The sequence below is a fragment of the Podarcis erhardii genome (assembly GCF_964252035.2).
Source record: "Podarcis erhardii genome assembly, chromosome: 7".
Taxonomy (NCBI): Eukaryota; Metazoa; Chordata; class Lepidosauria; order Squamata; family Lacertidae; genus Podarcis; species Podarcis erhardii.
Genome location: NC_138511.1, coordinates 16,978,347 through 17,005,875, shown reverse-complemented (window position 1 = coordinate 17,005,875; position 27,529 = coordinate 16,978,347). Strand labels below are relative to the sequence as shown.

Below are 27,529 nucleotides of genomic sequence, written 5' to 3'. Positions count from 1 at the left end.
TTCCAGCCCTTTTGACAACCTTAAATATTTTCCTTCAATGTTGCTGCTGTTTTGATCACTTTTCACTTTCAATCAGTGTTGTTGCTCATTAGCTGCCAACTTTCCTGCATGTGGTTTTATTTGCCTTTTAACACTGTCTTGTTGGATTGTGTGTGTGTGCGCGTGCATTTAAAGACTGCTTTCATGGGTGGGTGTGTTTAATGACACTGTATTTTAGGTTACAACCTTAGGTTACAATTACAATTCCCTTGGAGTGAGTTGTCTCCAGCATTAGTCCTATACAGGATAGACCCTTTCAAATTCATGAACATGACTAACTGTGGTCAATTAATTTTAATGGGTCTTCTGAGTAAAATTTGGCTGGCAACAACCCAGTAAATCCAACTGATCTCAATGGGGCTTCTGTGTGAGTATGAACAGTATTCCAGTATCATCAGCAAACTGCAGTTTGGGGTTTATTTTTTCACAATTACTGAATACTGTTTCCTTAATGGAAAGGCAGTATAAAATGCACATTTTAAATAAAAGCAGGGAAGAGGATTATCAACAAACTAACTTTTGCATCCTTGTTTTTTTCTTCTTCCTAGGGGACAACTTCACCAGCAGTGTTGTGAGAAGTGGACCTTAGTGAACGATGAAACCCAGGCGAAAATGGCAAGAATGGCAGCAGCAGCTGCATGGGGGTTAGGTAAGTCCCAGCTTTAAGACTGTCCTTCTCTTCCCTGCATGCACACACACACATATATATATTGGGGGTGGGGTGGGGAGTTTTGCCAAGTGTCTAATCTAAGCACTGAAACAGACAGTCCCTCTAAAATGCTGTTTCACAGAGAAGGGTGTCCAGCACAGGTAGACATGGGATGGCAAATGATTTGTTGAACACTGGGGGTGCATTTTCCACATAGGAGAAGCAGTTCTGCAGTGGATATAGGGAGGTCATCGAATTTTCTTCCATTGAGTAGGTTTAAGCTCATTTCTTTCAGGGGCGCTATGGGGCATCTATATCTCCACATACGTAGCCCTTCAAACGTTTTCGACTACAACGCCCAACAGCCACAGACTCTTGCCAGGGATGATGGGAGTTGTGGTCCAGGGACATCTGGAGGGTGCAATGTTGGCTACCTCCGGTACAGGGATTAATCCCTTTCTTCAGATAGATTGGAGAGGATAGATGAGCATGTCCCGCTGCATGCCTCCCAACTCTTACGGCTTACGCAGGTTGTGTCTGTCTCTGCAGGTCAGTGGGATAGCATGGAGGAGTACACCTGTATGATCCCAAGGGATACCCATGATGGCGCCTTCTATCGGGCTGTGCTGGCCTTGCATCAGGACCTCTTTTCATTGGCTCAGCAGGTACACTGTGAACCTTTCTGCCATCACCCGCTGTGGTTTGAAGAGCAGCAACTGGGTGTTGCTTTCCCGTATGGCAGGGAAGGCTCCTGTTTGAGGGGACCCCTGGCAAAATGCCCTCTGGTGGGCCTCCTACACAAGGGGGCCCTCCTTCGGCAGCCCATGTTGGGATCTGACCATGGTAATTCATGCTGTGCTGGCTGGGGTTGCTGGGAGTTGTGGCTCAAAACATCTGAAGGGCACCAAAGTGTGGGAGGCTGCTCTAGGACACAAGAAATCTTCAGTCTTTATGGTGCCACAGGACCATGCTGTAACAGACTCAAATGGCTGTTGATCAGGCACTTTTGTAAAGTGTCCCTATATGGCAAGTCTTACCCGCCATCCAGGCAAGCAGCAATTCGCAAACTGGTCTTTGGTCTAATCCTGCATGGATATTCCTATGCTTCTGTTGAGGATTCAATTTATGTTGTCTTTGTGAATGTGAAATACACTGTTAATTTTAGGAGGGGAACTTGTATTATTTGGGGGGGGGGGTGGCTACATCCATCCTGCCCCACCCTGTATTAAGAGCTGAAGTTGTAGAATGAATTCCTCTTTAAGAAAGAAAGAAAATAATCCAAATAAGCCCTGTCAGAATCTGTCTGTCTCTATTGATGTGCACAAGAAAATTCAGCCAGGCGTTTGAAAGAGCTAAGGCCTCTGTAATTAACCTTTTTCACATTCTGGGAAGGGGGTGGGGGAAGAGGGAAAACTCTGGTGGAAATATTATATAATATATGGCACGACACCCAATGTTTTGGACTTCTCTTTGTGCATAGCCTGTAAAATGTGAAATGGAAGCTCGGGCACACATAGAACCTCAAAACCTAATGGAGAAAAATTATGGGATGTGCCTAGGTCATAGTAGGCAGTGCGCTTTCAAGCATACATCATACAGGCACCATTTTATTTGTATGCCGCCTTTTCATAGTTAAAGCCAGGCTCAAGGCAGCTTACAGCATGAAAAAAATGCAATATATAAATTACATAAGCAGGGTGGGACTCTGGTCATCCAGTTGTTGTTGTTGGGACTCCAGCTCCCATCAGCCTCGGCTGGCAGGGCCAATAATCAGGGAATATGGGAGATGTATTCCAGCAGCGTCTGGAGGACCACAGGTTCTCCACCACTGCTGTCGAGGATTGGTCCTTGTAGATGCACCTTGGCCAAATCCTGGATGACATTCTGGGAAGCTTTTCAGCTGGTACACCTCTTGATAATTGGTGTGTCTCCAGGGTCTCAGGCAGAGGGTCTGAGAACGTTGAATTGGAAATGTTGAGGATTCTGCATGCAAGACAGGTGCTCTGCTACTGAGCTACAGCCCCTCTGCAAGCCTGACTCAGCTTGTATGTTCCTGGGCATATGGAGTCACTGTCAGTACTTTGAAGGAAATGCAAAAGTGGAGTCTGTGTACAAAGCAGGGCAATGTATCTGTTCTAGAGCAACAGGCAGGAATAGAAAGGAGCCAGTAATAATGGACAACCCAAGAAAGACCCTGGCCAGTCCACAAGATCTTGAAAAAGCGCAACTATCCCGAACGAGTGAAGGAAACAAAGTTCTAGATGTACATGGTCATTTTTTCCTTCATAACTGAAGTGCAACAGCCTCTCTTCACCTCTCCATTGTTTTTTGTCTTTTTTGTCTTTAAGCTTATTGTACTATGTTTTCAGTGTCTCCATCGCCTTAGTAGACAATCAAGATATTATTATTATTATTATTTATTAGACCCTTCCTTTCTTTTCCTCCATCAGTGCATTGACAAAGCCCGAGATCTGTTAGATGCTGAGCTGACAGCTATGGCAGGAGAGAGTTACAGCCGTGCCTATGGGGTGAGTACTTTGCTCCTGGCCTCGGGTGATGACCCTCTGTTTGGGAATTGTTCCGGCGCAGCAGTGATTGGGATGGAATGTGATTGGCTGTTTCCTTTAGGCGATGGTATCCTGCCAGATGCTTTCGGAGCTGGAAGAAGTCATCCAGTATAAACTTGTACCGGAGCGACGTGAGATCATTCGCCAGATCTGGTGGGAGAGACTCCAGGTAAAGACACTGCAGAAAGTTTATAACACCAGTATGGTGTAGTGATAATTGAGTGCTGGGCTTGGATCTAGGAGACCAGGGTTCAAATCCACATTCAGGCATGAAGTTCACTGACTGACCTTGAGCCAGTCACACACTTACCTAACCTACTTCACAGGGTTGTTGTGAGAATAAAATGGGGAATCATGTAAACCACCTTTTGTCTCTTGGAGGAAAGTTGGAGATAGGTAGAGTACCTAGAGCAGTAGCCATGTCAGCAGTCACCGAACTCTCTAGCTCCCCTGAACCTTAGCTTCCTTTCATCCATCCTTTCTACCGCCCTACCTTGGAGCAGACGCGGGCTTGCAGCTTGATAGCCAGTGGCTGCTGTCCCATATTAACTCCAGCACCCACCCAGAGGAAGAATTTTTTCCACCGTGGCGCTCTCCTTCCTGTTGTTCCTGCGTGTGCTTCCGTGCGGCACAAGAAGCTGTTTACCTGTTGCTGCCAACGGCTTGCTTTCCCCCCCCCCCCCTTCTCTCTTTCCCTGTGCCATTTGGGAAGCTGTGACAAAGCTCTTTGCCTCCAAGATTGCATTCCTGTCTGGAAAGTCTCAGAGAACATTCCGCCCAGAAGGAATAGCCCGGAGCAACGGGGTGGGTGAAGTCTGCAACTGCAACTGTTTATAGACCTTGAAAAGTAAGGGAGAAAGAAAAAAACAGGACACTGAGTTCTTGTGTGTTTTTACAGCATCTTCCTAACAAATACAAAAAGGCCCACTTTATGTGGACCTCAGGGAGCTTTAGATTTCCTACCTAATTTGGATGTGGGATGGCATACCTGGCTATCTAATAAAGGCACTGTACTCTCTCTGTTTCTCCGGAGCAGGAAAACCTCTTCAGTCTTTCTAACCAATGTTTAATACTCTGTTTTGAATGCAAGGTCTACAGTAGAAGTAAACTGCTGCCAAGGAGTGTGGTGGAGTCTCCTTCTTTGGAGGTCTTTAAGCAGAGGCTTGATGACCATATGTCAGGAGTACTCTGATGGTGTTTCCTGCTTGGCAGGGGGTTGGACTCGATGGCCCTTGTGGTCTCTTCCAACTCTATGATTCTATGATTCTATGATTCTTGGAGATGTAAACTCTTGTTTTCCTTTGGTGCAAATTGCCACCATTTGTGGAAGATAGGAAAAGCCCAGATGGGTTCTGGGTCCCTCTAAATTTCTCATTGGTTACATAGGAAGCTGCCTATACTGAGCTAGACCATTGGTTCATGTACCTTAGTGCTGTCTACACTGACTGGCAGTGGCTCCCCAACATTTCAGACAGAAGACATTCCTAGCCCTAAACTTGTATGTACTGGGGATTAAACCTGGGAGCTTCTACATGCAAGGCTGATGCTGTGCCACTAAAGGGTCTTTTCCCATCCCACCCCTCCAGCTGTTGTTCAAAGCTGGCATGGACTTCTCCAATTTGACTCATGTCTCCACCATGGCAGTGGGCATTGAGCTATTGTGGCACTCAGCACAGGTAGGTGAGAGGAAGATGCCTCTCCTGGCTCAGCCTGCCTGCCAACAAGGCAGCCTAATTCAAAGGGATGGCCAGGCCAGCGAGGCAGCAGGAAAACACCAACACTAGGCAGGGAGAACAACAGACAAAGCAGAAATGCAAAAATATCTGTGTGGGGAATGTGTTCGCTTAGCGCCCCCCCCCCCAAAAAAAACCCTTTTCTTTCTCCTTGTTTTTCTTCCTTTTTGATGCAGGAACAAATTGTCGTTGGAACTCAAAATAACATGTTCTTTTTCGGAAATTGAGTCAGACCCCTGTCTTGTTGTTTTGAAAAGGATTTAGGAGGACACAGACGTTACTGCTTTGTGTTTTCAAGTCTGTTCCTTTTACTGGGGGTTGATCGTTCCTCCTCTCCGAATTGCCCCCCTTTTTTTCCATTAACGAACATAGTTAACGCTGGAGAACCTGGCCGGCTCCTGGAGCTGGCTTCTACTTACAGTCCCCAAGGACTGAAGTTCAGCAGCGTGTGCAGGGTGGAGTGGTGTGCAAACTGCGAAAATTAAATGCATATTGCTTGATGTAATAAAGCAGTGACATTTTCTCTTTAGGAGAAGTTGTCTGTGTTCAGCATTAGCAGGAGCACTAGCTGCTTGTTTGGACCCACGATAGGTTAGATATTCCTTACTAACTGCAACATACAGCAGTCTTTATTTTCTTTTCCTTCCTTCCCTTTCTCCCCTAAGACAGCCTTTTTTCTGTTGATGGCCACAAGAGTAATGGTTCAAGGAATACACATTGGTCTCTCCCTCTGTGTCCCCTTTTGCATTTCCAGCTGGTCATTAGAACAACTGGTAGCTAAGCATTTGTACCTGCCTTTGTGTATTTCCTCCTCCCGATCCATTTTTCTTCTTCCATCGTGCCATGGTTATGGTTTACTTTATCACTTTCCTCTATATGTTATGCTCAAAGCATGACAAAAAACCAAAATCATTACAAAAGACCTCTCAATACCACTATCCACATAAAAAGAAAACAAATTCCTTCCAGTAGCACCTTAAAGACCAACTAAGTCAGTTCTTGGTATGAGCTTTCGTGTGCATGCACACTTCTTCAGATACACTGCCATTTCATGCGGCTCAATGTGGTGCCTTCCATAGTTCCAGTTACAGATAGGTAGCCGTGTTGGTCTGCCATAGTCAAAACAAAACAAATTCCTTCCAGTAGCACCTTAAAGACCAACTAAGTCAGTTCTTGGTGTGAGCTTTCGTGTGCATGCACACTTCTTCAGATACACTGCCATTTCATGCGGCTCAATGTGGTGCCTTCCATAGTTCCAGTTACAGATAGGTAGCCGTGTTGGTCTGCCATAGTCAAAACAAAGCAGTGTATCTGAAGAAGTGTGCATGCACACGAAAGCTCATACCAAGAACTGACTTAGTTGGTCTTTAAGGTGCTACTGGAAGGAATTTGTTTTGTTTTGACTATGGCAGACCAACACGGCTACCTATCTGTCACATAAAAAGAGTCCAACATAATAACAAAAATGCATAATATGAAATAATTTCTGTTTCAAGTTAGGAAAATTAGTAACTTATTGAACAGCAAGAACAAAGTGGGAATGAAGTATGTCTGCTTCTGTTTTCACCTATCAAGGCAAGGGCTATAGCTCAGTGGCAGAACACCTGCTTTGGATACAGAAGGCCTACTGTTCAATCCCCAGCTCCCCCATGTTAGCCTGGGAATGTCCCTCACCCAACAGCCCTGGAGAGCTGCTGCCAGTCAGTGTTGACAAGGCCGAGCTAGATGGACCAGTGGCCTGCCTTGGAATAAGGCAACCTCCTATCCTTGTAGCAGGGATGGGGAAGCTTTGGCCAGAAGTTGTTGGACTCAGACTCCCATTAGCCCCAGTCAGCATGGTCACTGGTCAGGGGTGGTGAGAATTTGTAGTCCAACTACATCTGCAAGATTGTAGGTTCCCTGCTAGATCATAGCAGCAGAGTGAGCCCTTTTTAAAGACCTAGAAAGGGAAGCAGGGCCAGTGCCTGATGTTAGCAGAAACAGGGCAAAACGTCCTCTGACCTAGAGAGTTCAGCAAATCTCCTAAGATGATGTTGTTCATGGACATGGCTCCACTGCCTGTTACAGCTAGTAGCTACCAATTGACTTATCCTCCTATGCAAAGGTTTAGGAGCAGAGGAAGCTTCCTTGTACTGAGCCAGGCCTTTGGCTCATCTTGTTCAGTATTCCCTGCACTGACTGGCAGACCCTCTCCAGGCTATCAGGCAGGAATTCTTTCCCTGCCTTAACCTGGAGATGCCATTGGGGAATGAACCCGGTACCTTTTGCATGCAAAGCAGATGCTCTACCACTGAGCCACGACCCTTTGTGTAGATAGCTACCATCACACCGGGTGGAAATGACTTGCGTAGGCTGCTGGCGCACCATGTGCAGCTGCTTCTTGTTTGCCGTAAGCCTATTGCCTATTTTAATTTCCATGGACAGCAGGAATAAGAAATAAACCAACAGATACATGGACCTAAGAGGTCTCTGCCTATGCTTCTCTTTTTCTAGGGCTGCCAGCGGATCGTTGAGGACTGGCAGAGGATACTTATGGTCCGGTCCCTTGTCGTTAACCCCCACGAGGACATGAGGACTTGGCTCAAGTACGCCAGTTTGTGCGGCAAGAGTGGGCGGCTGGTGAGTGTGTCTTGCAACTCCAGCAGGTATGAGAACAGGAAAAAGAGTTGGACACAAAAATCCACAGTAACCTTCCCCCACCCCCCTCCTCTTTTCTGTTTATTCAAGGCTTTGGCTCATAAGACCCTCGTGTTGCTTCTTGGGGTTGACCCGTCCCGGCAGTTGGATCACCCGTTGCCAACTGTTCATCCTCAGGTGACCTACGCATACATGAAGCACATGTGGAAAAGTGCCCGCAAGGTAAAAATGTTGGAAAGAATTTCGAAAATGCTTTTCTCCCTCTTGCTGATAACTCCTGCTTCCTAGGACTGCTGCAGTGCAAGGAGCAAAATGCACAAGTATCTTCTCCCTTCCTTGCCCAGCCACCTTTTCTGGTTTCGAAGTGGATGGCTCTCCACCGTGTCCCAGCATTTTCTATACCCTTGTGTGTGTTGTGTCAGTGGTCAGTAAACAAACAAGCAAACACACCAGGCAAACCAGAAAAGGGTTTAGGGGTGGGGCTTTTTTGCACAGACAAAACATCTCTGCAGACTTAGATACCCAGCCAACAAACAGCTGGAGAATGCACAGGGCTATGCAAGGCCAAATCACTTGGCTTTGCAGGGGCACGGCCGAGTCTCTTTGGCACAGCCATGTGAGGGGAATTTACATAATCAAATCCAATAAACCTCAGTCTGGATCCCTTCTTATTCCTGTTTAATATATGGTAAAGTCTCTCTTTTAGTCCTGAATGTGCTGCCACGTCATTCCTTCTATTCAGTGCCCCCACCCCAAACCCATCTTGGTTTTTGCCGACTGCGGAGGGTAAATCTCTTATAATTGTGTGGCTCAGCTGCACACCTTCTGAAATGCAGAAAGGGCCACCCCACCAACAGCTAATCTTTTGACTATTTTTGAATTGGACAGGTTTACACCCGTGCTTTTCTTGTAGCCAGCTCAACTCACAGTGGGGGGAGATTTAAGCAACCTTGCATGTTTGTGTGTGTGTGTGTGTAAACTTCATCAAGTATTAATGTAACACCTTAAGAAATAATAATAATTTAGGAATCCTTGAATTTTCAGAAGAAGTTGTAAATTTGTACAAGCTAAGCTCATTGAGAGGGAAGAGGGGTAGGTGGCATTGCTGAAAGGGTCTTGTGCCTCACCTATGGTGTAGTTATGAAGGTGTGGGTGGGTGCGTGCCCTTTGCACTAGGGATGGGGGCTGAGAGCCAGAAGCCACTATATCCGGCATTAAGATTCTTCCCAGGGCACCCTTGTCACCAGTCCTGTTCAGAGCCCTCCTCAAGTGCCTTTGCCTGGCCTGTAATGTGTTTTTGTAATGCAATGATGATGCTTGCTTGCCTGGATGGAGGGTGGTTTTTGTGTGTGTGTGTGCGCGCGCGCACGCACAGAGATAGAAAAACTCCTGTCTTTTATATGACTGTAATGTAGCTGAATGCTGCTCTGCCCATGTTTGCCTCTGGCCACACTTGCCAATGGAATGTCACCCCCAGAGGGTTTGCCCATGAGGGAACACGGCAGCCCTCAGGCTGAGAATGGTTCCTTTACACTTCTACAGAAGTTGCAGGAGGAAATCCACTTTGATTATGTAGCTTTAATGAATTGTTAGGGCATGTCCAAAGAATCTTTGCCTTCTCTTTCTGGCTTGGGTGCAGAAGTGTTGCAACCCAAGAGAGGAGGGACGGGAAGAAAATGGTGATGTTCATCTTCCTCTTTAGTGCAAAAGCTGCTCTGCATGGCACAGATGAATTACCAGCTTGGTGTGTGATTGCTGGCTCATTTTACCCTATTGTTTCCAAGGCTTTAAAAAAAATCCACGTTTTTTTAAAGAAAAAGGAAAGGGATATAAATGTATTTTTAATTGAAGAGATATACACAGGGTACTCTAAAATAACATAAGCTGACCGCTTGTATGAAGGAAGGTGAGACCTTGAATCACTTTATCATTTACTGGCTACGACATCTGACAAATGGCTGGAAATCAGGCTTGAGATGGAAGAGGAGAGAGAGAAAACGCCTTGGGTTGTGTCAAACTATGACCTACTCAGAGGAAATCCACTGAAATCAATGGACCTAAGTTAGCCATGCCTATTAATTTATATGGGTCTGCTCTGAGTAGGGCCCATATTGGATACAACCCAGTGATTCCTGATTTGTATGTGTATGTGTATCTTTACAGCTGCAAAGTCCCCCCTTTGTCAATGCTTGATAACAGCCTAGCAGTGAACTTCAAAGCACACATGCATTCATTTTGCAGATCGACGCGTTCCAGCACATGCAACACTTTGTTCAGACCATGCAGCAGCAGGCTCAGCATGCCATCGCGACTGAGGATCAGCAGCATAGGCAGGAGCTCCACAAGCTCATGGCACGGTCAGTACCTTCCTTCCCCGAGGCTCAGCAACCAGGCCAGAAGCAGCGACATGCCTTCCCAAAAACTGCAGATAACACAAAGTGTCAGCCGATGGCCTGAACAGCTGAAACCATGCACACTCTGGATGAAACAACTCTCTCGACATCAGTAACCTGTGCTAGTAGCCACAAGAAGCTTGCTGTTCCCAAAGCAGTACCATTCCAGCAGTGTTAGCACCATTTATTCTGCTTTCATTTGATAACATCATTGTGCCAGCTGCTCAGCAGAGACCACTTTGCTGTGTGTTCCGCATTATGTAAGCTGGATTGATTCTTACTGCAAGGATGGGGAAGCTGTGGTTCTTCAGCTTTTGTCGGACTCCCATCTAGTCATCCCACCAGCATGACCAATCTTCAAAGATGCTGGGAATTGTTGCCCAAGAAATATCTGTGGGGCTCCCTCACCTGAGTTACATGCACTGACCTCCTGAAGCCACCTCTAATAAGATGAGGCATGCTTTTCAGGGTGCTTAAAATGAAAAGAGATGGTAAAAGAGTTCTGAGAAGGGTCTCCACAAACCAAATGACTGGCAGTAAAACAGCAAATGCATTTCAGTGTAAACAAGTGTGAGGCTGAATGCTGGAAGATTCAGGGCAGGCAGAAGAAAGCACTTCTTCACACAGCGCATAGTTAAACAGTGGAACAATGGCTCCCACGAGCAGTGATGGCCACCAACTTGGGTTCTTTAATAGAGAATTAGTGGGGTAGGAGAGATGAAAAGAATGCCAATATATTTCACAAAACATCTAGCAACCCATGTGTCCCTTTGGTTTCAGGTTAGTTAGTATAGAGGTTCAGTTCAGTTAGTACGAGTCTAAAAAGTCTGGGACTCAAATTGTCACAGTCCTCTAACAGCTATGGTGGCTCATTTACTAGAAGTAATGTATTTAGCGTTAACTCTGGAAGTGTATACTCGATTCTGACCAAACTTCTCCTCTGGGCATATGCTCTCAGGTGTTTTCTGAAACTGGGCGAGTGGCAGCTGAACCTGCAAGGTATCAACGAGAGCACTATCCCCAAGGTCCTGCAGTACTACAGTGCCTCCACAGAGCATGACCGCAATTGGTACAAGGTAAGCAAAAGGTCCCTATGTCGCCTAGAGTAGCAGCAGCGCTTCTGGTGCGGCCTGTCAGTCCGGGGTACAAAACACTTAAGCACCTCTGCCCTCCACCTTCTGCAGCAGAGTGTTGGCTGGGGGATCAGCAGGGGCGTTGTTTATTGGCTCTTCTAATGCGTGCACACCCACACCCGGCAGGCTTGGCACGCATGGGCAGTCATGAATTTTGAGGCCGTCCTCCACTACAAGCATCAGAACCAGGCCAGGGACGAGAAGAAGAAGCTTCGCCACGCCAGCGGAGCCAGTGTCACCAGTGCCAACACGGAGGGCAGCAACAGCGAGAGCGAGACAGAAAGCACCGAAAACAGCCCCGTCCCATCTCCCGTGCAGAAGAAAGTCATGGAGGTACACTCCAATTGTCTCCCCTTTGGCTCTCCAGGCCCAGTGGGCTATGTGTCCAGCTGCTTCCCCTTCCTTTCAGCCTTCCAATTGATATGCCCCAAGAGTGGGGAAGCTGTGGCACTCTAGACGTTGGCAAAACACCCGCCGGCCCAGGGTCAGGGATGGTGGGCATTGTAGCACAGCAACATCTGCGGGGACGCAGGTTCCCCATCCCTGGCTTGGCTGTCACTTGCTTTCATGCGGAGTGACCTGCAAAATGTTTGTTCCCTGGCAGGACTTGTCCAAAACACTCCTGATGTACACTGTTCCAGCAGTGCAGGGTTTCTTCCGGTCCATCTCTTTGTCACGAGGAAACAATTTACAGGATACCCTCAGGTGAGGACCCGCCCCCCCCCCTTGTGCAGTGGCAATGAATCAATGCTGCCCTTGCCCTGTTTATTTTGATGGGGACTCTCCACCGCCGGAGGCAGTGCACCTCTGAATTGCTAGAAAGCCCACGTGGGGAGAGAACTGCTCTTGCACTCAGGTCCTGCTTGCTGGCTTCCCACTAGGGCATCTGGTTGGGCACTGTAAGAACAGGATGCTGGACTAAGTGGGGCACTGCCCTGATCCAGCTGCAGGACTCTTCTTGCATTCTTATGAGCCTGACGTGTTTTGATCTTTTTCCTTAGAGTCCTTACTCTATGGTTCGACTACGGCCACTGGCCAGAAGTCAATGAGGCATTGGTAGAAGGGGTGAAGGCCATCCAGATTGATACCTGGTTACAGGTAAGGGACTGGTTTCTTGTGAGCATCCCTTACATTATTTATACCTAAGTACAACAGCGGACTAAAGAAAATAATCCATGGTTATGTCTGGATTTCCCAAGCCCCATCGTTCATAAACCTGAATTTGTTATTCTGCCATTTTTCCTTTGCTTGTCTTAGCTTTGTATGAAATAAGAGCATCTTTTGAGAAATGTCTGAGTTCATTCCCCATCCCCACCCCTTACCTCTCTTGTCCTCTAAAATCAGGTTATCCCTCAGCTCATTGCTAGAATCGACACCCCTCGTCCTTTGGTGGGCCGACTTATTTACCAGCTTCTCACAGATATTGGAAGGTACCACCCACAGGTAAGCACTCCTGCTTTCTTTTCCCACCAGCCCCGCCCCCCCAAAAAAACCTCGTTGAGGCTCCAGACTGTAAACAAACTCCGGTTTTATAAATTGATGCTTTCTGATACTTTAGGCTTTGATCTACCCACTGACTGTCGCTTCAAAGTCAACCACAACGGCCCGTCACAATGCCGCCAACAAAATCTTGAAGAATATGTGCGAACACAGCAACACACTAGTCCAGCAGGCCATGATGGTGAGTGTTGCATGCATGCACACATTTTGCTTCTCCTTCCACCTTGTGCAACATTCCAAGTTGGGGCATTCATTTAGGTTTTTACCCCTCCTTGTCAATAACCTCAGTGGTGGGTTGTATTGTTTTAATTAATATATCCCTCTGCTTTGCAATTTGGTCGACAGAGTAACCATTATGAGCTTCACTTTGTCTTCCCCTTTGTACTCAAAAACATCCTAATTATGGTTTTGCAAGGATTGATCTGCCTGACTCTTAGGGAGTTGTGTGTGCTATTTATTTTAACACTCTTCCCTTTGTATTCTGAAACAATTCTAATTACAGTTTCGGCAAGGATTGATCCGCTTGACTCTTCTGTCTGAGAATGTGTGTGATCTTTTTCTTTAATGCTAGCATACAGAATTTTAAAGAGGGTGACTGTCAGTCAGTCAGTTTTATTGCACATAGCCAAAGGCTGCTTCAATGTACACAGAATCATTCAACAATTAAAAGAAAATATATTGGATTGATACAAAAGACTTAAAACATTTATATTATCAAAACATTACGTACTCTAAACAGAGCTATAAAAGTACCCCAATATACAAATCAAGTCATTAAACAATAAAATTCATAAGCTAAAATCATCACATGGCCACTAATATATCAAAAAACAATGAAGAGAGTGATTGGGGTCCGGAACCAGTGGGCTGGTACTTCTTTATTTGCTTATAGTTGAATTTTGGGATTCGATTGCATAGGATGTAGTGATTGCCACCAGCTTGAATGCCTTTAAAAGAGAACTAGATAAAACCACGGTGGCTGAGGCTAGTTGCTACTAGCTACAATAGCTATCTACTGTATGTTCTGCCTCTATGATCAGAGGCCATATGCCTGCGGATATCAGTTGATGGGAGACACAGGTGGGGAGAACTCTGTTGCAAGCTCCCCAAAAGGATCTGGGAAGCTACTGTGAGAACAGGATGCTATCTCTTCTGCAGCGGAAGCAGCAATCTTTAGAATGCACCAGCACCCCCTCCCTTCAATCAAGTTATTAAACAGAGATTGGATGGCTGTTTGTCAGGGCTGTGATTCCTGCATTTCAGCAAAGGCGGTTTTAGAGTAGCACGACTGGTGCAGTGCTGTGGAATGGAGCATTAGAGGCAGTGCGGGTGCAGAATTTAAGCGTTGCACAGGGAGCCACTGAAATTTGAGAGCCTAAAGGCTGCCCCTGATTGCAGGAAGTTGAACTAGATGACCCTTGGGGCACCTTCCAGGCCTATGATTCAAAGTGGAGGCTGCTCCCTCCTTCCACCCCACCCGAGCTACAGCCATGCCATGTGCTTCCAGCAACAGTTGCGGAAAACCAGGCATCTTTCATTTCCTTCCGCCTCACCGTGTGTTCTTCCCCCCCCCCCCCCTCATCCCGCATAGTAGTGAACTTGTGGAACTCGCTGCCATAAAAATGTGGCAACGGCCACCAGCTTAGATGGCTTTAAAAGGCACATTTGTGAAGGGTAAGGCAACCAGTGGCTACGGTCATGGTGGTCATGTGCTGCCTCTGGAAACAGTGGCAGTGTGCTTCTGAATTGCTGGTGCCTGGATCACAATGGCAAGAGTCAACTGATTGGTCACTGTGGGAAATGGAGTGCTGGACTAGATGGGCTTGTGGCCTGATCCAGCAGCCAGGCTCTTTTTACATTCTTAGCCAGGCTTCCTCAACCTCGGCCCTCCAGATGTTTTGAGACTACAGTTTCCATCATCCCTGACCACTGGTCCTGCTAGCTAGGGATCATGGGAGTTGTAGGCCAAAAACATCTGGAGGGTCGAGGTTGAGGAAGCCTGTTTTTAGCTCTCCCACCGAAAGTCCCTGTCCTTCTCTCCCTGAACCCCACTTTCAAAGTCAAATGGTTAAAGAATACACGGAGGGGGTGTGTGTTAAAGCTCTTGTGAGGTCACAGGTGCATGAACATCAGGGGAAGGCAGAAAGTGAGAGAGAAATGTTTCTTCACTGAATGCTGCTCTGGGAGACTTTCTTGGATGGAGAGTGGGAGCAAAATGTGTTAAATAAATAGAACTGTCTACAGTGGTACCTCGGGTTACATACACTTCAGGTTACAGACTCCGCTAACCCAGAAATAGTACCTCGGGTTAAGAACTTTGCTTCAGCATGAGAACAGAAATTGTGCTCCGGCGGCACGGCAGCAGCAGGAGGCCCCGTTAGCTAAAGTGGTGCTTCAGGTTAAGAACAGTTTCAGGTTAAGAACGGACCTCCAGAACGAATTAAGTACTTAACCCGAGGTACCACTGTAATTTGGTACAGTAGGCTCATATGCTCACATGCTGATGTTGGGATTGCGCAACGTAGCACCACAGTGTTTTAAGACGCTCCTTAAGCTCCCTCTTGTGGTCAGTCAGAAGTACTATTAACCCCTGCAACAGATAATGCCTCTTGCTAGCCTTGTTGTTGTTGTTGTTGTTGTTGTTGTTGTTGTTGTTGTTGTTGTTATTTATAGAATTTATATACCTCCCTATATCTGGAGTTTTTGATATGGAACACAGAGAGTTGTGTCTCTGTGTGGTATAGAGAACCTGACTTGTGTGTTTGGAAAGTTGCCTTGTGTGCAAAGGTAGGAGTCACATCAGTTGTGCCACTGGTCCTGCCCACTGCGTTATGTAGACCCCAGGAAGTGGCTCTGAAGGGTGTGGCCCTCTGCCTAAAATAAGGTTCCCCACCCCAGGTTGTCCCAAGATAACAGGGCTGGGGAACACACAGAGAGACACCCCAACCTGAAAACTGCTGCTGCCAAAGGTTCAGGTGGACCCTTGTATATATACAAGGCAGTGATTTCCATCATGTGTTCCATTCAGGTGAGCGAAGAACTGATCCGTGTGGCCATCCTCTGGCATGAGATGTGGCACGAGGGGCTGGAGGAGGCATCACGTCTCTATTTTGGAGAGAGGAACGTCAAGGGGATGTTTGAAGTGCTGGAGCCCCTTCATGCCATGATGGAGCGTGGGCCTCAGACTCTTAAGGAAACTTCCTTCAACCAGGTATGAAAATATGAGTTGAGGACTGTCAATATCTGCTGCAATTCCAAGTCCAGGTCCACAAAGCAAGAATTGTGAGTGGTTCACATTAGGAACGATTTAATCTTGAAATGAGCAGCCTCACTAAATAAGCACACAGGTGGCTACTCCAGGTGTTTTGGATGTTACAACTCCATCAGCCCCGACCATTGACTTTGCTGGCTGGTCCCAGCAAAACCTGCAATACATAAACAACTAATCACAAGGTCTTTCAGCCTCTTTGCTTCATGGGTCTGTCTTTTGGAAGTAGCAAGTTATAAGAAGTTGGCCCCGATTGAAGATTAGGGGAAGAAAGAAAAACAAAAAACCCTGTAGGTTGAGGCAGACTTGCCCACCTTTTGTGAAGGAATTTAGCACAATTGAGTACCGTGTGACAGTACAACCCCTCGGCAGTCTCTGCACTAGTCGGCAACCATAGAGTGATGGGCTAATTTTTCTCCTTGCTCGGCAGGCTTACGGCAGAGATCTGATGGAGGCCCAAGAATGGTGCAGGAAATACATGAAATCAGGAAATGTGAAGGACCTCACCCAAGCCTGGGATCTCTATTATCACGTGTTCAGGCGCATCTCTAAGCAGCTGCCTCAGGTAAGCTGAGAGGCACAGGGTTTTTCCCCTTGGGGGTGGGATCTACCATTGGCAACCATTCAACAGGCACTTCAAACTGCCTGTATTAAAATGCCATACTTTTGTCTACCCGCTTCGCCTTTTTGCTGGCAGCTGACTTCCTTGGAGCTCCAGTACGTCTCACCCAAACTCCTGATGTGCCGAGATTTGGAGCTAGCGGTCCCAGGGACGTATGACCCTAACCAGCAAGTCATCCGCATCCAGTCTATTGCGCCATCATTGCAAGTCATCACGTCCAAACAGAGGCCAAGGAAATTAACCTTAATGGGTAAGAAATTGACTTTTTTTTTTTCAATGGGTGAAGAAGCACACATACCTTCTTCCCAGCTTTAGTTTCAAGTCTCTCTGTCTGTTTTTCTCTCTGGTGTTCTGATGATCACTGATTTAGAGGGGGAAGGATGGGAGGGGGAATAGATGTACTCATAAACTGTACAATTCATAGGTTTGTTGGTAGCTAAAGAAGGGGTGAAGAACTTCTGGTCCTGGGACCAAATGCAGTCTTCCAACCTCTTGGGACTCTCCCCTGGTGTCCCTCACCTGCCTACTTTCCCCAAGTATTTTTGCTGACTGTAATCAATGCTGACTGGGGATGCAGGTGGCACTGTGGGTTAAACCACAGTGCCTAGGACTTGCCGATCAGAAGGTCGGCGGTTTGAATCCCTGCGATGGGGTGAGCTTCCGTTGCTCAGTCCCTGCTCCAGCCAACCTAGCAGTTCGAAAACACGTCAAAACGCAAGTAGATAAATAGGTACTGCTCTGGCAGGAAGGTAAACAGTGTTTCCGTGCACTGCTCTGGTTCGCCAGAAGCGGCTTAGTCATGCTGTCCACATGACCTGGAAGCTGTACACCGGCTCCCTTGGCCAGTAAAGCAAGATGAGCACCGCAACCCCAGAGTCGGTCACGACTGGACCTAATGGTCAGGGGTCCCTTTACCATTTAATGTGCCCTTGAGCTCCAGTAATGCCTTTTGCTTGCTTGGGTAGATAGAGATGGTTGTGTGAGTTTGTGTAGAAGCCAGCCTATTGTACACTGTTCAAGGTAAAAAATACATTAATTGCTCCACCCACTTTTGCCTCTGGCCCCTCCTACCACTGGGATATTGCCCCTTCAGAGGGTTGGCCAGAAGTGGTGTGTGAGGCCTCTGTTTCCCCCCAGTATGCAGAAGTGGTTGATGTCTTCGTCCCCAAAATCCTTTAAAGCTTTTCCCTCTGTTAAGCTTGCTGATGTTCACGTATCCATCCAAAGTGCCCTGGTTTTTCGCTGATGTGTGGGCAACTTGTTCTTAATCATTGTTTATTAAGTGTCTGTTTACTTTTTATCATGTATAAAAAATAATAAGTGCAGCTGGCTTATGAATGATAAGACAGACAAATTGTTATGGATGCTTTAGTTGAGATTCCTGCATTGCAGGGGGTTGGACAAGATGACCCTTGGGGTTCCTTCCAGATCTGTGATTCTTTGAGGCAAGCCTGCTAGCACTTTTTGAACTGACCAGAAGTTGCTTAAGAAGAGCAGAATTATTTGAGTTTTTGTTTGACCAGAAGAATACTGAAAGAAATGGAATAGAAAGCAATGCCATGCAAGACATGGTACAAGAGAAAGAGAGCACAAAACTTTCTTTAATTTATTTCATAAAATGTATATACTATTTGATTGTTGAGGGAGAGAAACCCTCAATTTGACTAGGGGGCATATTCATACCCAGCTCCCTTCAAACCTTCATCTGAGTTTACACAACTTAAGAAACCTTCTCCTTTTCCCATACAGGTAGCAACGGGCACGAATTTGTCTTCCTTCTGAAGGGCCATGAAGATCTGCGTCAGGATGAAAGAGTGATGCAGCTTTTTGGCCTTGTGAACACTCTGCTAGCCAACGACCCAACATCCCTGCGTAAAAACCTCAGGTGTGTTGAAGGAAACCTGGTTGTTGGAATGAGTGTATTTTCAATAAAGCTGGGGCAGGCAATTTTTCAACAGTTTAATATCCTTCTCCCTCTGGTTCCAGCATCCAAAGATATGCAGTTATTCCACTTTCTACAAACTCGGGGCTTATTGGCTGGGTGCCCCACTGTGACACTCTGCACGCACTCATCCGAGACTACCGAGAAAAGAAGAAGATTCTGCTCAACATTGAACACCGCATCATGCTGAGGGTAAGGCTGTGCCTGCAATAGAAGATTCTAAGTTCTTCACAGTGGGGAAGAGTTAAAGTTGCCTTTGGAGCTCTTATGTATAAAAGAACCATAGCTCAGTGGTAAAGCACATGTTTTAATCCTTGACAACCCATGTTAGATCTATAAGAGACTTCAGACTGAAACCATGGAGAACTGCTGCCAGTCAGTGTAGACATTACAGAGCTGGATGGACCCAGTGGTCTAGCTTGGTATACAGCAGCTTCTTATGTTCCCTTCCTGTATTTCCTAAAAATGTATCTTCTTGTGTCTCCTTGAGAAACATGGTAGCTTTTAAATGTTGTCTTTCTCCAATTATTTTCAGATGGCTCCTGATTATGATCACCTCACTCTGATGCAGAAGGTGGAGGTGTTTGAACATGCTGTTAATAATACAGCCGGGGATGATCTCGCCAAACTTCTTTGGCTGAAGAGTCCCAGCTCGGAGGTACAACAGGCTCTGAATGCTTTCTGAAGTACTTGCAGACTTGGATAAGGCATATTTCAGTCAGTGAATGAAGAATGATAGAATACAACTGCTAGTTATCAAAGTTGCTACTTTATATTCCCTAGCGCTAGATACTGCGTGTTCTGTGGTACGTTGGTTCAATCTCAAACCATGGTTTGGAGAATTGGAAGCAAGTCTCGGGCTCACAAACTCCGATTTTACTCCCTTTGCTTCCTGGTTTAAGCAAGCCAATGTTTACTGTGACATTTGCACTAGGTAAACTTTGGTTTGCACAACCCAGGAAATGAAGGGGGGCGGATTAGAGCACAGGAAGGGTAATGAGAGGAAGGACAAATCTAAAGCTAGTTTCCAACCTTCTAAACTGTCCAAGTGTGATAGAAAATACAAAGGTCTCAGGTTTAAAAATATGTGCCAGGCAAAATCGCTTTGAGCTTGCTGCTAGCAAAAAATAAAAAGGAAAGCCTACATATGACTTGAAGAACAAAAGCCACAGTCATAACAGCCACAGCTTGTGTTTCTGTGAATAGAAAAGACTGAAAAGTGCCTGTTAACCTGACTGTGCATGAAATGTTCACAAACCTAATTGCAGGGAAGGGCCTTTTATAGACGGTTGATGGTTCTGAGAGGAAAGGAGCATCTTGGTGGACACTTGAGATTCATACCTGTGTGGGTTTAGAAAGAATATATGGGGTGTGCAAATAGTTGTGCAAGAGAGCGGGAAAAGCTCTGGCTGGATTTCACTTTAGGTTGTATCCAACTAAGTCCTGCTCAGAGTAGACCTAAGTTTGTCATGTCCATTAATTTCACTGAGTCTACTCTGGATCTAGTCCATGGATTTTAAAATATCCAGCCCAATCTCCGGTTGGCATTCCCTTGCATAAATTTGCTCTTTAATGCTGCCCCATCTCAAACCATTTCTCTGGCAAATACGTTTCACTCACATCTATGATCCGTGTTCCTCTTTAGGTGTGGTTCGACAGAAGAACAAATTACACTCGGTCGTTAGCAGTGATGTCGATGGTTGGTTACATTTTGGGCCTTGGTGACAGGCAAGTGGAACTGAACTCTTTTTCCCTTTAAAAAAAATAACCATTCAAAAATCAAAGCAATCATTGCACCTGGAGCAGGAGAAGCGGGCAATGAAATCTTAGGCTACTAGACATGATGACTGTGTTCTCCCTCTACTTTCAAAGGCATTATGCCTCTGAATGCCAGTTGCTGGAAACTGCAGGTGGGCAGAGTCCTGTTCTCAGGCCCTGCTTGTGGGCTTCCCAGCAGAGGCGTCTGGTTGGCCACTGTGAGACCAGGCTAGATGGGCCATTGGCTTGATCCAGCAGACTCATCTTAAGTTCGTCTCCATGCCTTTGTCTCCTGGATCAGCTGCCAGTGCATCAACCTACTTTTCTTGGTATAAAGTATTTCTACCCTTTTGACAAAAAGTGGCTTGCAACTGTTTAAAACGGGACCAGACCTGCCAGCCCTCCACATGTTGTTGGGCTCCCTAACTCCCTTTGCAGGCTGGAGTTGAAATCTAACAACATTGGGAGACGGGGGGCAGAGATTATTCCCCCCTGGTTTAAAACAATATCGCAAGGAATAACATGTGTCAACAAAATAAGAACTATCTAAAATCTGCCATGCAGGAGGGAGATGAAATAGTGATAAAACAGGGGAAGAACGTGCATTTACAGTGTTCTCGGGCCACAATCAAGGATCTGTTCTGACAGGACATAGAGGACCAAAGTAGTTTGTGGAGAATTGTTCACTAATTATTCATTGTTCTATTGCTTCGACAGGCATCCCTCCAACCTTATGCTCGACAGGCTGAGTGGCAAGATTCTGCACATTGACTTTGGAGACTGTTTTGAGGTAACACGATTCCATTTTCAGAAAATGGGATGGAAGTTGGAAGTGTGAAGGCACAGCGGGTGGGAAGGAAGGAAGCTGAGAAATGTACATCCCTCCAGATTCTGCTGGACTACAGCTCCCATCATCCCTGACCACCAGGCATGCTGGCTGTTTGGGCTGCTGGAAGTTGGAGTCTAACAACCTCTGTGTTCCCAGTTTCTGAAGAAAGCCTTCCATAATGCACTGGGAGCCAAAACTGAAACAATATGGGTGTTTTAATTTGCCCTTGAAAGCAGAGATCTGTGTGTGTTTTGCAGCAGGGCTAATAGCAGCTGCTGCAGGAACATCATAAAGATCTATGAAATGGCATGAGGAAAAGGATTGGACTTCTCTCTCCCACCCTGCTCTTTTCCTAGCATCGCTGCCCTGATCCTACTCAGGTGGGATAGAGGAAGCCCAGTTAATTTAAGTTAAAATTAAATTGTCAGGGAATTCAGTTGCCGCTGCCCCCTGCACTAATTTCTTTTGGCCTTAAGAATCCTGCCCCATCGGTGTAATAATAATAATAATTTTATTATTTATACCCCACCTACTCTGGTCGGCTTACAACATATGTCTTAATTTAATTGCCTTTCTTCCATCCTGGTTCTAGGTGGCGATGACCAGGGAAAAGTTCCCTGAGAAGATTCCTTTCAGGCTGACAAGGATGCTGACAAACGCCATGGAGGTAAGCAGGAGGAGAAATGTCTCTTAACTGTGGAGCTACAATATGGGAAACATAAGGATGCCATCACAAGGCGATAGACATTTCCCCTTCTTCTTCAACAGACAATTAATTCATTCGTTTGCTTTCATTTGGAGCCAGGATGGGGAGCCTGTGACTCTCATCCTGGACTACAATTCCCATCATCCCTGACCACTGGCCATGCTGACTGAAGCTGATGGGAGTTCAGGGGTTCTAACATGGAGAGCCACAGGTTCCCCATCCTTGGTTTGGAGGCTTATCAGGGTCAGTCTGGTGCCAAGCTTTCCTTTTACTTACCTGCTATAGATTTTCCCTGTAATGTAAGGCTGCAGCAGCAGAGTGTTGTGTATGTTTTTGGAAGCAAAATATAAATAAATGCTTCCTCTCTTCTCTCTCCCCCTGCAGGTGACTGGCTTAGATGGAAACTACAGAATCACTTGCCACACTGTCATGGAAGTCTTGCGAGAACACAAAGACAGCGTCATGGCTGTGCTGGAAGCCTTTGTCTATGACCCCTTGCTGAACTGGAGGCTGATGGATAGTAAGTTTGCCTGGAGAATAAGAGAGAAGTGAGGCAGAAGATGACCAATTTAGGCATCCAGTTGCCCTGGCCAGCTTGTCTGCTGAGCCGTGTGGTTTGCTACTGACTGCCCATGGTTGTGGAGCTACTGTGGAGGGAGAGTGGTGGCCTTCAAGCCCTGGGATAAATAGTGGCAACTGGCTAGCTGCTATAAGAAGCAGAATGTTGAACTAGACAAACTTACTGGTCTGATCCACCGAGGTTGGTCTTATGGGGGAAGTCTGTCCCCAGACTTAGTTGTCTGGAACAGCAGCTGAAAAAATTAAGGCCCATAAGGAAAACCTGCAATGCATTGAACCTTTCTTTTTCTGTCTCTCTTGCAGCAAACACAAAAGGCAACAAGCGATCACGGACACGGACGGACTCCTACTCTGCTGGCCAGTCAGTAGGCGAGTATTGGCCCAAACAGTGCTTTTTGTTGTTGTCCTTTTGTGCGGGATATCCTTCATTTAGGTTGAGCCAGAATAGTTTCCCCTTCCCTAATTAGACTGCAACAAGAAGGGAGCTTTGTGGTTCCAGGATTCCATGGCCAAAGCCCTTCTGGTTTCTGAAATGGGGCATTGAACAATTCTCTTTCCCCCTTCCTCATGGGAAATATGTTCATATTCAGGCAGGGGTGGGGAGATGAGAGCACCAGGCAGGTGCTAAAACAGAGGCTGCTTTGTTGCACCTAAGTGTGCAGCAGTGAAGCAGCTTTTCAGCTAAGGCTGATGCAATTCCCACAATCCAAACTAGTTAGCCCCTATAAAACAGCTGTGTGGCAGAAGTGAGGAACCTTTTTTAACCTGAAGGCAGCGTTTCCTTGGGGGGGAAACCTTCTAGGGACCACTTTTTGGTAGTGGGTGGGACAACAAGTCAGTGACTCTTAACTTTTGTACCAGCAGGGATAGTGAGGGATGGAGAAGCTTGGGAGGGGCTGCATTTGGCCCCCAGGTCAGAGACTTCCCTGTCTTTCTCTATGGGAACACAGTGGCCAGTAACCAAAGCCCAGCTCTTACCAACAGCCTATTGGTAAAACCTATTTGGTGTTTCGCAACTTTCTGACTAGTTGCAGGACCTTAGCCAGACCTAGCAGAGTACACGCAGAATCCACAGAAGCAATTGGCGACTTGGCTGCAGACAGGATAGACGAAGCAGGAACCAGGAACTTGTAGTTAGGTGTTTATTATATACAGTGGACTATTTACAGGAACAGAACATTTGCTAGCTCTCTCTGACACAACTCTCAACTCCCACACTGAACTACTGAACTTCTGAACTCACGAACTAACACATTCCAGTTAGTAGGCCATTATCACTCCCTTGAGAGAGCTTGACCAATCAGGAAGCTGTCTCCATGCCTCTGTTATCACCAGGCAGACTTACTCCTTCAGTTTGCCTTCTGGCTGTCTGCCAAACCTTAATTGACTCTGTGTGAGTAGCTGCACGTACACAGTTTCCCAACACATCCAGCATCCTAAAGTGAGGCAGCTCCAAGCGGCAGAGTAATGGAACTAATTGCATATTTCTCTTTTGGTCTGATCATCTCTCCCTCCTTCCCTCTTAGAAATGCTGGACAGTGTGGAGCTGGGTGAAACAGCCCACAAGAAAGCTGGGACCACGGTGCCTGAATCCATCCATTCCTTCAGTAAGTTTGGACCCCTTGAGGGAGCACTTGGGTCTTCTGTTCTGCTGCTGTTGGTGTTAAGGGCCCGAAATGTAGAATCCAAACTGCCTCTGATGGGGTAGAGTGTGCATAAAAAGAGCCCTGCGGAATCAAGACCTAAAGGTCCATGTAGTCCAGCTTCCCATCTCCCAACCAGACACCTTCCAAGGAGCCTATAAGCAAGGCATGAAGGCTGCAGCTCTCCCCCACTGGATATTCACATCACCAAGTTTGTTCAGAGCTAACTTGCCTCTGAAACTTTATTTCCATTTTTTTTAATTGAAAGCAATGTCTTATCTAATAACCGTTGCATAGGCCTGTCCTCTGAATTTGTCTACACTTCTTTTTTCAGATCCATCTAAGCTAGTGGTCATCTCAACACCTTGGGGCAGCCAGTTCCTAATTCCATGTTGTGTGAAAAACATCCTGTGTCTGCCACTCATTGGTTTTCATTGTGTGACCCAAAGTCCCAGTATCAGGAGAGAGGCCAAATATTCCTGTCACTCATAATACTATAGACCCCTGTCATATTCTCCTTTCAGTCATATTTCCCTCCCCCATTAAACTGAGAAGCCCCAAGTGCTATAACTTTTTTATTACAGGGCTGGTTCACCAACCTCTGATCAGTTTAGTTCTCTGAAGAAGGGGGTGGCCAAAACTGTACAAAAAAATACCTGTAACTCACTTGATTTCTCCCTTCCAACCAGTGTCAAGGGCCGAGGGTTTTATGCCACCGCTACCCATTTATTTTAGGTTTCAAGTCTTAAGGTTATCTCTTTCTCTTTTGTCTTTTTGCCTTCTAGTAGGGGACGGTCTTGTGAAACCAGAGGCTCTAAATAAAAAGGCTATACAGATTATCAACAGGGTCCGTGATAAACTCACTGGTAAGTAATGCCATATTCTGCAAAACACAAAAGATGAACATAAACATTTATATTATATTTGAATCCAGGTGCTTTGTTGGCACAGTCTTAAAATTCAGTGCAACTGTGTAGGGGAGAGGAGGGAAGTGGGGGGCAAGATGCTGAATCATGGGTTGGAGGAGGGCCACTAAACTGAAGCAGAGTCCCTTTCCTCTCGGAAGAAAAAGGAAAGCAACTTCTTGGGAGGAGGAAAAAGTCGTAGAGAATCCACTGTAGATGCTTATATACTTTATTTGGGCTGTCACCAAGGTTAGTCCTACTCAGAGTAGACCCTTGAAACTAATGGATCTAAATTAGTAATGAGCATTAATTTCAGTGGGTTTGCTGTGAGGAGGACTTAGTTGGATATGACCCTTCGTCTTTATCGAGTGTGGGGAACCTTTGCCCCTCCTAATTTCCCTGAACTGCAACCCATCAGCCGCAGGAAGAAAGGCCACAGGGGTGCCAGGAGTTGTAGTTTAGTGACATGAGGAGGGCCGAAGGTTTCCCCTCACCTGGTCCTAACTTATACACCATTCCACCTGTTTCTTTTGTATTTGGTTTTCTTCCAGAGTAACAGAAATGTGAAGGTGAGCTTCAGAGTCTCCTAATTATTCTCTCTCTCCCTCTCCCTCTTTCTCTCTGCAAAGGACGGGACTTCTCTCATGACGAAACACTGGATGTGCCCACACAAGTAGAACTTCTAATTAAGCAGGCTACCTCCCACGAGAACCTTTGTCAGTGCTACATTGGATGGTAAGTTTTGTAACTTCACAAACGGCCTACTGTTCACGCTTGTCTTATGAGATGCCCTAAGTGGGAAGCAAACAGAATGGTTGGTTTGTTCACCTTACTAGCCAAGGAGGAGTGCTGGGAAGGAGAGGCAATTTCCATTCAAAAGCAACAGAAGCAATCAGCAAAAGAACAATCAGGCGCTCCTTTCAAGCCCTTATCTGTTCCATACCTGATATAAACAGAAAAATCCAGAAAAATCAATGAGCTTATAGTCCAAAATGTTGGCAGTTGACAAATCATCAATAGAAAGAGGTATTCGGTATGCTGAGGTTCAGATAATAAATTCATCTATTCTGGATGTGGACTCTTATTTCTGCATGCTTGTTGTTTCTTTGTAATATGAAGCAACTCCAGTGGTGTCGTGGTTGGAGTGTCAGACCAGGGTTCAAATCCCTGCTCAAGTGTGAAACTCACTGAGTGGACTTGGGCCAGTCAGTCTTTCAGCCTAACCTACCTTACAGGGTTGTTGTGAGGATAAAATGGAGAGGAAGAGAGTAGTATATGCCACCTTGAACTCCTTAGAGAAAAGGTGGGATATACAGTGGTACCTCGGGTTAAGTACTTAATTCGTTCCGGAGGTCCGTTCTTAAGCTGAAACTGTTCTTAACCTGAAGAACCACTTTAGCTAATGGGGCCTCCCGCTGCCACCGTACAATTTCTGTTCTCATCCTGAAGCAAAGTTCTTAACCTGAGGTAATATTTCTGGGTTAGCGGAGTCTGTAACCTGAAGCATATGTAACCTGAAGCGTATGTAACCCGAGGTACCACTGTAAATGCAACAAGCAGACACACAAACCTGATGTCAGGGGTGGAGTGGGTGGGCATGCCTAGCCCAAAACCTGCGGGCCAAGTTTGGCCCGCAGAGCCAAGGTTCCCACCCCTGTTGTATGAGACATCCTGGCCAAATCATGAGCCAGTCTATCACATTTGTCCCTTTCTTCCCTTAGGTGCCCTTTTTGGTAACAGAAGACACACGATGGAACATCCTTAGCCTTTCCTTCTCAAGGCTTCTCCGCTCCCAGCATGTTTCTTCTCAGAAGCTGAGAGGGGAACAAGGACTGTGTGGGCAGGGTGAGAATTGCCTTTCATCAAATACTTTGAACTGTAAATGAGAACTGTATATTAAAAGTTTGTTTTGAGCTGATTTGCAACTGCTGATGCGCACTGGGCAGTAATGAAACACGACAGAGTTTCCAGAGTGCTTTAAAAAGGAACTGATACTGACCAGACGTTGACTAATGTGGTCGCTGGGGGATGACTTGGCAAGAAAAAAATTAGGAGCGAGACTGTATTTTCAAGATACAGGAAGTAAGTAATGTGGCCAAGCAGTAGTGAATTCACTTCCATGACCCAAGTGACCTTGATCAGGTTTTGGAAAGGCACAGAGGCCTCTTTAGAACTGCAGCCTGTTGCTCGTTGCTTGACATTGCCCCAAGCAGATTGTGACTGACACTTGTGTTGGAAAACGCAGTTGTAAGCATGTTTCTGGCTAAATGTGCATGGAAGAGCCCAAAGAAATCACGAGAGACTCTGTAAGAGCTGAACATCATAATTGGGTTGGGGATTGCAAGAGACAAGCTTGTGCCTTTGGGAAGTCTTCCATACTCGCACGGAGCAAAGAGAGAAATGGGGGTGGGGGGAGCATAAAGCCAGTGATGACGGGCCTGGAAGGGTATAAAAATGGGTGCTTGGAAAGCCTGGAGTGAACCCATAATGTCATGACTTCATTAATGAAACAAATATAAAGTAAAATGCACAAAGAAGTGTACTGATATTTAGATGCCATGTTGTAGTTGGATAATTTTTGTGCCAATAAAAAGTACACCAAACTGTGTGAAGCTGGATTCTGAAT

At 46.2% G+C, this 27,529-nt stretch overlaps 1 protein-coding gene across 4 annotated transcripts in view; it reads left to right on the top strand.

Annotated features, from left to right (window-relative positions):
* MTOR (mechanistic target of rapamycin kinase) overlaps window positions 1–27,515 on the top strand; it is a 99,964-nt gene extending 72,449 nt beyond the window's left edge. For all 4 annotated transcript variants that reach the window (XM_081870651.1, XM_081870649.1, XM_081870650.1 and 1 more), the window contains 28 exons: window positions 588–688; window positions 1,238–1,353; window positions 3,139–3,216; window positions 3,317–3,424; window positions 7,482–7,607; window positions 7,716–7,847; window positions 9,867–9,982; window positions 10,977–11,094; window positions 11,278–11,484; window positions 11,756–11,856; window positions 12,153–12,249; window positions 12,496–12,594; window positions 12,710–12,832; window positions 15,680–15,862; window positions 16,350–16,484; window positions 16,617–16,791; window positions 18,291–18,426; window positions 18,528–18,675; window positions 19,019–19,141; window positions 20,129–20,211; window positions 20,959–21,031; window positions 21,663–21,737; window positions 22,161–22,296; window positions 22,659–22,724; window positions 23,882–23,962; window positions 24,784–24,864; window positions 25,533–25,638; window positions 26,625–27,515. In XM_081870651.1, coding sequence (XP_081726777.1) covers window positions 588–688; window positions 1,238–1,353; window positions 3,139–3,216; window positions 3,317–3,424; window positions 7,482–7,607; window positions 7,716–7,847; window positions 9,867–9,982; window positions 10,977–11,094; window positions 11,278–11,484; window positions 11,756–11,856; window positions 12,153–12,249; window positions 12,496–12,594; window positions 12,710–12,832; window positions 15,680–15,862; window positions 16,350–16,484; window positions 16,617–16,791; window positions 18,291–18,426; window positions 18,528–18,675; window positions 19,019–19,141; window positions 20,129–20,211; window positions 20,959–21,031; window positions 21,663–21,737; window positions 22,161–22,296; window positions 22,659–22,724; window positions 23,882–23,962; window positions 24,784–24,864; window positions 25,533–25,638; window positions 26,625–26,640 — 3,139 coding nt within the window. In that variant the 3' untranslated portion in view covers window positions 26,641–27,515. The remainder of the gene's footprint in view (window positions 1–587; window positions 689–1,237; window positions 1,354–3,138; window positions 3,217–3,316; window positions 3,425–7,481; window positions 7,608–7,715; window positions 7,848–9,866; window positions 9,983–10,976; window positions 11,095–11,277; window positions 11,485–11,755; window positions 11,857–12,152; window positions 12,250–12,495; window positions 12,595–12,709; window positions 12,833–15,679; window positions 15,863–16,349; window positions 16,485–16,616; window positions 16,792–18,290; window positions 18,427–18,527; window positions 18,676–19,018; window positions 19,142–20,128; window positions 20,212–20,958; window positions 21,032–21,662; window positions 21,738–22,160; window positions 22,297–22,658; window positions 22,725–23,881; window positions 23,963–24,783; window positions 24,865–25,532; window positions 25,639–26,624) is intronic.
* The last annotated feature ends 14 nt before the right edge of the window (window positions 27,516–27,529 follow it).